This window comes from Lampris incognitus, chromosome 1, assembly GCF_029633865.1.
Source record: "Lampris incognitus isolate fLamInc1 chromosome 1, fLamInc1.hap2, whole genome shotgun sequence".
NCBI lineage: Eukaryota > Metazoa > Chordata > Actinopteri > Lampriformes > Lampridae > Lampris > Lampris incognitus.
Window position 1 is genome coordinate 128,849,774 of NC_079211.1, and position 10,732 is coordinate 128,860,505.

At 41.0% G+C, this 10,732-nt stretch overlaps 1 protein-coding gene across 2 annotated transcripts in view; it reads left to right on the plus strand.

The window, feature by feature from the left end:
* Positions 1 to 10,104, plus strand: part of loxl2b (lysyl oxidase-like 2b) — a 56,999-nt gene extending 46,895 nt beyond the window's left edge. The window contains exons 10-15 of one of the 2 annotated variants that reach the window (XR_008811948.1): positions 1,921 to 2,161; positions 3,226 to 3,341; positions 4,023 to 4,159; positions 4,424 to 4,535; positions 7,063 to 7,255; positions 9,813 to 10,104. Coding sequence is in view for 1 of the 2 variants with exons in the window: in XM_056298878.1 (XP_056154853.1) it covers positions 1,921 to 2,161; positions 3,226 to 3,341; positions 4,023 to 4,159; positions 4,424 to 4,535; positions 7,063 to 7,133 (677 nt within the window). In the remaining variant the exon portion in view is untranslated. Of the gene's footprint in view, positions 1 to 1,920; positions 2,162 to 3,225; positions 3,342 to 4,022; positions 4,160 to 4,423; positions 4,536 to 7,062; positions 9,333 to 9,812 lie in introns of those variants that run through there. The other variant, XM_056298878.1, reaches the window with a different exon arrangement.
* The last annotated feature ends 628 nt before the right edge of the window (positions 10,105 to 10,732 follow it).

The following is a 10,732-nucleotide window of genomic DNA, read 5'->3' on the forward strand; positions in this document are numbered from 1 at the left end:
GTGGCGTAGTGGTCTATTCCATTGCCTGCCAACATGGGGATCACTGGTTCAAATCCCCTTGTTACCTCCGGCTTGGTCAGGCGTCCCTACAGACACAATTGGCCGTGTCTGCGGGTGGGAAGCCAGATGTGGCTACGTGTCCTGGTTGCTGCACTAGCGCCTCCTCTGATTGGTCAGGGCGCCTGTTCAGGGGGGAGGGGGAACTTGGGGGAATAGCGCGATCCTCCCACCCGGTACGTCACCCTGGTGAAACTCACTGTCAGGTGAAAAGAAGCAGTCGTCTAAAGCCCTTCCCGGATCAGCAGAGGGGGTGGAGCAGCGACCGGGATGGCTCAGAAGAGTGGGGTAATTGGCTGGATACAATTGGGGACAAAAAGGGGTGAAAAAAAATCACAAAAAAAAAAGTAATGTGTCTCACAATGCTCAGACAATACATTTGATAGATAACTGACAATATTTCAGGCGGTATTTTAGTGATGACAGAGAGCCAACCTGGACTGTTTTGAGGGAAAATTCACTGATTTTCCACATTATCTATCTGCGTCAGGGATAGCACATGAAAAACACCTGCTGGTGCCCCCGATTGTTTCTGCATCTTTGGGCTCGCAGTGAAACTAAGTTTTTTTTCTTTTTTTTTCCAGTGGCCAAGTGATGCATTGTGACGTCAGTTAACATCTGGAAAAACTCAATACTGCCTCATCCTCTCGACTAAGCTATGTTTCTGATGGTGGAAATGATTTCCCATAACATTCGTGCAGAGGATGTTATGGACGATGATACAGAGGCCTATGTACAATGTATTCTGGTGCATGTAGGCACTGTGAGCAGGACAACACCAATTTCTCTTTCAATATAGTACACAGTGAGGACTTTATTGCTTCAATCGACTACATTATTCATCAGTACTGATTTGCACATGCACAAAGCCATCGGTGAAATTTCCCTTTAACTGTCTGAGCCACCAGGATGCCCAAAGCAGTTCACATTGATGTTGTCATGAGTATGTAGTGTATAGTGTATATACTATTTGGGCATCTTAGTCAGTGTGTAAAATGCAGTATGCATTATGTAAAGCACCTTGAATTGACATTGTGTATGAAATGTGCTATACAAAATAACTTGTCTTGCCTTGCCTACGTTAGACTTGGCAGAGTCATATCTAAATGGAAGTGACCCTTTGCAGCACCACAAGACCTTTGTTGCTTTCAAGATAGAAGAACTTTATTGTTCCCACTTACTTCATTTCAATTTAGTCTTAGCTCTTTGTTGACACAAATGGTGTCATAAAATTTTTTTATCACATATTTGTTGAAATGTACATTTATATTTGTCGACACCGGCTGCTGCTCCTCCTGCTTTCTTATCTGCCATATTTGCTTTGGAAAATGTACCCCTGGCAAAGGCACACAGAATTGTGGGGCAGTTTTGATCATTTATTGACCATAAGCTCCATACATTTTAAATATTAAATGTGCATACTAATGTCACATATATACTGCCCGTATGTACTGGTGTTAAAGCGCTATTAGTATTAAAGCACTTTGAATTCCTATAGTGTATGAAATGTGCCATACAAATGAATTTGCCCTGCCTTGGCTTGCTAAGTATGTTTTGAGAAATTTGAACACAGCTAGGTTGCATTTTCCTATTAACTTCAGCTATCAGATTTTAAATCTCCGAACAAAGAAAGTGCAGAGTTACCCTCTAATGATCTTCCTCGACATTCTGCAAAATGAAAGCAGGTATTGTGATGCCGTTGCATTGCAGACGGCACCCATCCCTGAGTCATACCAGGGCTGTGGAAAACTGGAAAGTTATGCTGCCAATGCAAGAACTATTTTCCCATTATTCTCTTAATTACTATGTTTCCACTCCCCTTCTCTGCGTCTCCCCATGTCCCATCCCGTTTTGGCCCTCCAGCGGCTCCTGACCTGGTCCTGAACCCTCAGGTGGTGGAGCAGACCACCTACATGGAGGACAGGCCCATGTTCATGCTGCAGTGTGCCTATGAGGAGAACTGTCTGGCGTCCGACTCCAGCCAAGTCCCGGCCAACTCCTACCGCCGCCTCCTGCGGTTCTCTTCCCAGATCCACAACAATGGCCACTCTGACTTCCGCCCTAAAGCCAGCCGCCACTCCTGGGTTTGGCACGACTGTCACAGGTGAGCGCTGGGGTTTAGAGAAAAATGAAGCATCCGCACTGGATTTGAGCTCCCAGATATTGACCACATGCAACATTTCAACCAGATAGGGCAAATGACTGACATGGCCGAAAAGGAGTGTCTGATGTTCAGACCTGAAACACCTGATCACTCCAGGTTCATTACTGACGATGTATCCAGGTTGCACCATATTGTGTATCAAAAAACTATATATATGTAATTAATTCCCTCAATAATTACATCATGAAGAAAAGGCTGGATGACTACTGATCTATTGAGTGTCAGGGTTTACACAGCTGTAAAATGTGTACAACCTCATTTGTATTTGTATTTGTATCCTCATCCCAATGATTTATAATCAAAAAATGATACCTGGAGCACTCGTACATTGCATGGTAAAAGAAATTAGCCACAGCTAGTTGCTATTACTATGCAGAGAGTCTATGTAGAATCCATCTTAAAGAAATAAGAAAGCAATGTTAAATTATGGATCTTTTTGTTTGGATTTGGTCATAAGCATAATATCATAGAAGAAACAAAGAAGCACGAAGTAATGCGTATGCATAATAAGGCTTTTAGTTACAAGGACTATAGTCATTGTTTGATTATAATTTAGCTCCAAAAATAAATTGATCCTGGAGTCATTTTTCTTTTTCATAACTTTTGCTGCCTTGCAATGGACCATGTGTAGGAAACAAGACCCAAGAAAGTCCCAGATTTTTGTGGTTGCTGGTTGGAGGAAAGTAACAGTGAAGGATTGTCAGGTTTCTGGCTGCTGGTTACCGGCTTTCAACACACCAAACCTTTGGCACTTTCTTATAATGAATCCCACTTATACTTAATTTAATGATCATGCACGATTGAATATAGTGTTGATACATTTAATCACAGCCTAACTGAATTTCTTGGTGCCTTTCCAGCAAGCTTCCACAGGGACTACTGTTCAGCAACTAGTATTAGTGTTCTTTGCTGTCATATTGAGCTGGAGTAGATAATTAGATTTTTTTTCTATGCATGTGTGTGTGTGTGTGTGTGTGTGTGTGTGTGTGTGTGTGTGTGTGTAGACATTACCACAGCATGGAGGTGTTTACCCACTACGACTTGTTCGACCTCAATGGCACCAAGGTTGCAGAAGGACACAAAGCGAGTTTTTGTCTGGAGGACTCCGAGTGTGATGAGGGTGAGGATCGATGTTTAGGATTACTATTTCAACCATTACAGAATATCTTCTCTGTCTGGTGAAAACTCGTTATTCTCCAAAAATAAAGAAAAAAAAAGAAATTAAAGGGAAATAATTGCCTTTACTACAAAGGACTGTGAAAACAGCTGTGATGCTGCGTTTAGCGTTTATAATTGGTTATGTGGGGCATCCGGGTAGTGTGGCGGTCTAGTCCGTTGCCTACCAACACGGGGATTGATGGTTCGAATCCCTGTGTTACCGCTGGCTTGGTCGGACGTCCCTACATACACAATTGGCCGTGTCTGTGGGTGGGAAGCTGGATGTGGGTATGTGTCCTGGTCGCTGCACTAGCACCTCCTCTGGTCGGTTGGGGCACATGTTCAGGGGGGAGGGGGAACTGGGGGGAATAGCGTGATCCTCCCATGTGCTACATCCCCCTGGTGATAATCCTCACTGTCAGGTGAAAAGAGGCGGCTGGTGACTCCACATATATCAGAGGAGGCATGTGGTAGTCTGCAGCCCTCCCAGGATCAGCAGAGGTGGTGGAGCAGTGACCAGGATGGCTCTGAAGAGTGGGGTAATTGGCCAAGTACAATTTGGGAGAAAAAGGGGCAAAAAAAATAGTTGGTTATGTGAGTCGATCTCACCCAATTCTCCAATTTCTTGATGTTTTCTTTGCAGGGACTGAGAAGAAATATGAATGTGCCAATTTTGGAGAGCAGGGCATCACTGTAGGCTGTTGGGATACGTACAGACATGATATCGACTGTCAGTGGGTTGATATCACTGACATCAAGCCTGGAGATTACATTTTCCAGGTGATTTTTCTTCTGGTTTTGCTATTAATTCCTTTAAAAGTTATGTTCAAAAAGCAGATATCCACCATTTTATGTCACTTAAGTCACCTACCCACACAAAATCATAACTTGCATGAAAGTATCAAAGAAATTATTAGCTCTTAAAGACAGTGACCACATTGTTAAATCTTCATTCCTGTCTTGATATTGATGTGGATATCGTGTTGTTCTTGAGTGCTTTGAGAAATGTAAATCTGCATTGTCTCCATGTCCTCACTCTTACAGGTTGTTATAAATCCAAACTATGAAGTGCCGGAGTCGGACTATACCAATAACATCATGAAATGCAGATGTCGATATGATGGCCATCGCGTATGGATGTACAGCTGCCATAATGGTATGAGACCATGACTGTCTGATGTGAATGTTTCATCTATTATCACAATGCTGTGGCTCTGACACTATTGGTTCCCTGTTATTTTCGCAAAACAACAGCTAAAAATAATAATAATAATAATAATAATATTATGTCCCTTATTTGTAGAGCATATTCTGTGTCAGATCAGTGACAAAGTAAAAAAATGACAAAGTAAAAAGTGCACTTGAAGAAGTAAAGGTACAGTCTGTAATTTATCCACACAGCGGCTGTCCGCCCCAATTCTGCGATGTTTTTGGCCAGACTTCATAAATGTTCTTCGCTTTATTACTTCCAAACGAGAAAAACCAGCTAATTTTGTATTGCCTTCAATTTCTTCTTTAGGCTTTCAGTTGTCGAGATATGTCGCGTTTGTCATCAGTAGAACGTTCATGTTGTCGCGGTGCTCCTCATAGCTGTGGTGGTGCATGCTAGTACGGATTGTACCTTTAGTGTTGCGTTCAAGATACGACAAGAATTTTCAACTTCTGATGCCCCGTGTTCAGGCTACTCGGGGGGTCACGTGTCTTGTTATTTCCTCTGGTGCATTTTTTGACCAAGATAACATTATCTAGCTAAGCTAGCTAGCAAAAGAAGTGGCTGATAGACATCGTAACATTTAAATTTCACATTGTTATATTGAATGTGATACATGAAAGATACTAACACATAGCACATAACTACACACCCACATGTGCATTAAAATATAATTAAACACTTTTTATTCCCTACCATGAACTACAAATGCTGCCATTTTTTTTTCATCGTCCACCTTTTCTTGCTGTAACATCACTGGTGCTCAGGTCGGATAAACTGCAGCTCTGAAATGATTTCCAAATTTCCAGCCTGTAATTTGACAACTCTTCGGGGTTTTTTTCCCCCACCAGTCAGATGTAATTTTTTTACAAAAATTGAAAAAACAAAACAAAAAAACAACCTCAGATCAAGAGAAGAAAGCTTTAACAGGTGGAAGTTTTAAAGTATTTGAAATGAGGGCACTGAGTTGTCGAGGCAGTCTCATTGGGCGTGCGACTCCGGATGGAGAAAGTTTGATCACAGTCTTTCCATCATCCTGTGGCACTGCAGGTGAAGCTCAGCTTGTCCTTGGGCTCATCAAGGATTAGATGCTTCGACCTGTAGCCCTGCCGCTAATCCAAGATGTGCCTTGATGGTGATCAATAGAAGGTTGAAAATCAATCCCAAATTGCAACAGAAGCAAAAACAGTGAAGCTTTAAAGAGGATAATATGGTTTATCCTTTTAGTTCCAGCCAAATGTCAGGCAGCAGCCTTTCAGACTAACTGTATACTGGCTAAATCAGGTGTACAGGGAGTCACTATCTTCAAGGCATGCAATGAAACAGAAGCGTGGATCACAGTCAGAGTCATTCATCACTTTGAGAAGAGCTGTCCCAGCGCTGTAAAGAGCTCTAAACCCGGATTCAGACTTCTTGAGGAGACCAATAATTGTTGTGGGAATGAGGGCTGAGCGGCTGTTTTTCAAGGAGCGTTTAATATGACCGCAGTCTTATAATAGACAGGGAAATTGTCAGTGGGTAGAGATGAATAAATGATTTCAAAAAGACTTACAGACAAAACATTTCAAAGACCTCCCTGAGAAGATTCACGGGCAGGCTGTCAAAGGCACAGATTGAAGTCCTCGTGTTTGCTGTAGCCAGCAGACACAACATCAAATAAGTCTAGAAAGCCAGCAGTCTGAAGGTAAACTACACGCTAAGCAGGACCCTATTCAGAAAAAGGCTGTATTTACACAGTATCCTTTTACACATACAAGGAATTTGTCTTCTGTTTTCACAGTGTCACAATGTACTTTACATGCGTACATACATACATACAAACATACAAACATAATTGCCAGCAGCACAATCTGGCGGCATTCACAAATACGACAGTAATCTCTGTCATTCTCTGGTTGGACGTCTCCACTCTCTCCAAACACATTAAAATCAGGTCAGGATGTGGAAGAACATGCCTGAGATTTCCTGTCAGTTCAGACTGTTTTTGCTGACTGTTATTTCATCTTTTTGTTTGTTTTGTTTTCATATTGCACATTGGATCTAAACTATGTATCAATGAAGACCGCTCTTCAGTATTTACAATTGGTCATACTTATAGCAATTTATTTTCTAATTGTATTGTGAGAGTGCAACTGCAGGTGTGATATAGATGTGACTAATTAGGCCCGGTGCACATTATATCAAATGTATGTACCTTTTACTGTTGGTTACCTATTAAGTGGACATTATAAATCTGTCCTGCAAAATCTTTACTGTTTGCATCTGCTCACCCCAGTTGCCACCTACAATTCATGTAATTCTGATTAATAGCATTTTACAGTGATAGGTAAAACTTACCATTCACATCAGGCTTTTAATTGGGTCAGTTGTGTGTGTGTGTGTGTGTGTGTGTGTGTGTGTGTGTGTGTGTGTGTGTGTGGTCTGAATATTCTTTAAAAGACCTAATCCCTCCCTCTTCCATCTCTTCTCCTAGGTGGTTCATTAAGCACTGAAACAGAGCAAACGTTCCCCGGCCTTCTTAACAACCAAGTGGCCCACAGGTAAAAGGAAAGGAGCGTGACCTGATCAGCATACCCCCATAGAGAAAGAGAGACTGTCTGAAGTTAAACCGACCACTAGACTACATCTCTGCTTTGTGGAGCATTTCCACTGCCGGCCCCAACGAGGTCAGCTCCCATCATCCAACACACTCTCTTTGAATAAAAACCCCGAAGACACAGGCCGTCTTTCTCCCCAACAGAGAGAGTATTTCATGTATTCACCGTCATCATAAATTCTTCCCGTCCTTATACAAGTTTTCCGAGAACTCGCTTATCTTAAAATCAAGAGCATGGCGGCTATATCCCAGAAGCTATGTCTTGCCATGTTGTGTCATTAAAAGCACATCGTCTTTGAAATGCAGCAGCTCAAATGATAGAAGAAGACTCTCGGTTCAAATCTCGTCCCTGAAGAGTTTGGATGTCTGTGCCTCATGATTACAAGGAACCGTCTGTACAGAGGCATGGCCTGTATGTAAAACAACCACAGTGATAGTAATCTGACATACCCACTAAGGCTGAACAACATATTGTTTTCCAAATCAACATTGTAAATATACACATGTGCAATATGACTTTGCATTGCAAAGGATGCAGTGAAATTCCAATTGGTCCCATCAGTCATGTTAGGCTGAAAGTAAATCTTTTTTATGACTACTCTTGAAAACTAAGCTATTCCAGTGCATCTGTCAAATAATATAATTTAGTCTGATTTAATGACTTCTTGGTAACTTTCTTATTTCCACATATAAAATCAACCTTACCATCTCTACAATGATCAATTAAGTTCTTTGCAGGTGGAGCTTTGAAAACTTAAATCTTCATATATCTGCTGAAATTATTCATTTTTATTCTTTAATGATGCAATACATATAGAAAAAAATGCAAAAATATCACGATTTTGACTTTTTTTTTTAACCAATATTGTTCAGCCCTAAAAGCATTATTCACATCCATGTTTATCAGCTTCATTCAACTTAGATGTGGCTTTTTTTTTTCTCCACACACTGAAAAGACAGAGTCAGAAGAGAAAAGATATATTATTCAGTCTCAGATGTCCACTCATTCATCTGATATATTCAAAAATACTCTGGCGCACATTTGTCTTTGGAAGCTAACATGTGACCTCATTTTACTTTCCCCCTGGGTTTGGTTTTTTATTTTGGAGGATTTGTTTTCTGCAGTAGTTATTTCTTTGCAATTCTTGGCATCAGTCAGGAAACGAGTCCCAAGTGCCCTAAATGCCTCATACAGCGATGACACTGTATTGAGAAACAGCAGACCCGGAGTTTCTACAGGGGGAATATTGCTTTGCACGTTTGCAGCCGTGTGCCCGAGGATGGCTCTGTTGTATGGTACTGGACTCTCAGTAAGCCGCTGTCTTCTACAGGAAGTGGCTGTCTGGTGGGAGATGTTTTGTTCATTAAAACGGCACCAGGTACCATTTTTCAGCTAACATCTCATTATTCAACTAATTTTGGCCACATGCTGTGATGGCTATGGGAGAATGGCGCACTTGCTGTTCAGATCAGTTACTAAGAAGCCTTGTGTTTGCATCCCGGGGAATATAGGGATGGTTTTACAGCACACGTATGAAGTATAGAAATATTACTTTACGTCGTCTGTGCACGTACATGTAACTCTCCTTCTGCAACGGCTTGTCAATAAATGCACGTATCTTGTCACGATGCTATGAAGAAAATAAAAAGCCCTTGGGTTGTCTTTGCCACAGCTGACATGGAAGACGTTGCTGAAATCCCAAAAGTTACCTGGTGCCGCTTTGACACTCACTAAATAACCTATGGCATGTGTTTGCTGAGACGAGGCGGCGTTCACCTTTTAATAGACGTACGGTTTAAACCATTCCTTTGCGCATTAGTTAAAACGTATTTTTACAGTGTTTCTATACAATCTAACCTTCTCCATCAAACTCCATATTAGTAACTTATTGTCATAAATGTCAGGGATTTTAGAACTTTGTTCCTTTTAAAAAAAATTATTTTATACATCGATGTGTGTGAGTCCTGTTTTATTGTACTTGTTCGTAAAGGTGCTATCAAACTGACCCTCTGTTTTCTGAGGGGACAGTGAATGTTGAACAGCTGAAAGGCGATGATACAGTATGTATACTAACTGTATACTTGAATTGAGTGTAAGAAAACAATGTGCTTTGTGTGCTAACTAAAATAAAGGTCTGAGTTATGAAGCAACAAAAATCCTGTTTGCTGTCTATGACCTGTGTGTGTGTTCTAAGCTATTCATTATTGAAATCACCCTGCTTTGCCTATAGTTCCTCATTAAGTTCATATTCTGCAACTAGTCTTTTGCTGTGCAGCATTTCCTGCTGTGCAAAAAGGTGCCTTGCTCAAGGGTACCATGTGAATAGTTGTTGAAGGAATGTCATTCATTATCTCTCCCTCTCCCCCCTCCCTCTCTCTCTCTTCCCATGCAGTTTCCCCTCTTTTTTTTACTTTTTTGTAAGACGCTGGATTTCTAAATGACACACCATGATCAATGTCTTCTAGATACAAAACAGAAGAATGAGAATGGGTTGAATTAAAACAGCATGTCACCAGCTTACTCAAGCTTTTATACTGCTGTCGGTTGGTTGGTTAATACGCAGAATGTATTTGTGTTTTTTTTTCTTCTTCTTCACTATTGCTGCCTTTAAACTGTTGTTTTTCAGATGCTCCAGCAGGAGAGGACAAAGACCTGTCATCACAGAGAGAAGCAGAAATCTAATTCTTTGACTCCATGTGGGCTGAAATCCCGTTTTCTTCATCTATTCCCGTGGAGCCATCATGTTTCCCACAGATTAAATGGGTGGCTGAGAATAAATGTATATCTCGCAAAGTTTTATTTTAATTTTTACACTGTTGCCAGCAATTTCACCAATAAAAAATGGGCTCTGCCTAATGTATGGCTATACGTCCACCTGTTTAACTGCTTTAGACTTTGAAAAAAGAAATACATATTTATGCCTGTCATTAATTAATGGAAAAATAAACCATAACATAAATGTAAGTTTTTATATAACTGGATTTACCCACTCATGCACACATGTATGCCAACACACACACACACACACACACACACACACACACACACACACACACACATATTATGGGGGCAAGAAATTAATGGCCAAGTAAAAATTTGGTTTCCCAATCATCAAACCCTTAACTCAAACCTAACCCTAACCTTAAGATGGAAAAAAAACTTAAAAGTAACCCAAATTTAAACCTAGCCTCAGTCCCTAACATTAATCCTTACCATAATTCTAATGCCTACTTTAAATACTAGCCATAACCCTGGCCATAAAGCTAACCCCTAGCTCAGAAATAAATGTCCTTAGGGGACCAAAAAATGTCCCCACATGGTAGGTGGTTTGTGATTTTACTGTTGAGGACATTTGGTTCTCATGTGAGTGTAAATAAACCACGTAAACACAGACAGACCCACAGACACAGACACAGACACACACACACACACACACACACACACACACACACACACACACACACACACACACACACACACACACACACACACACACACACACACACACACACACACATTATGGCCAACGCTTAGTCACAGCAGTCT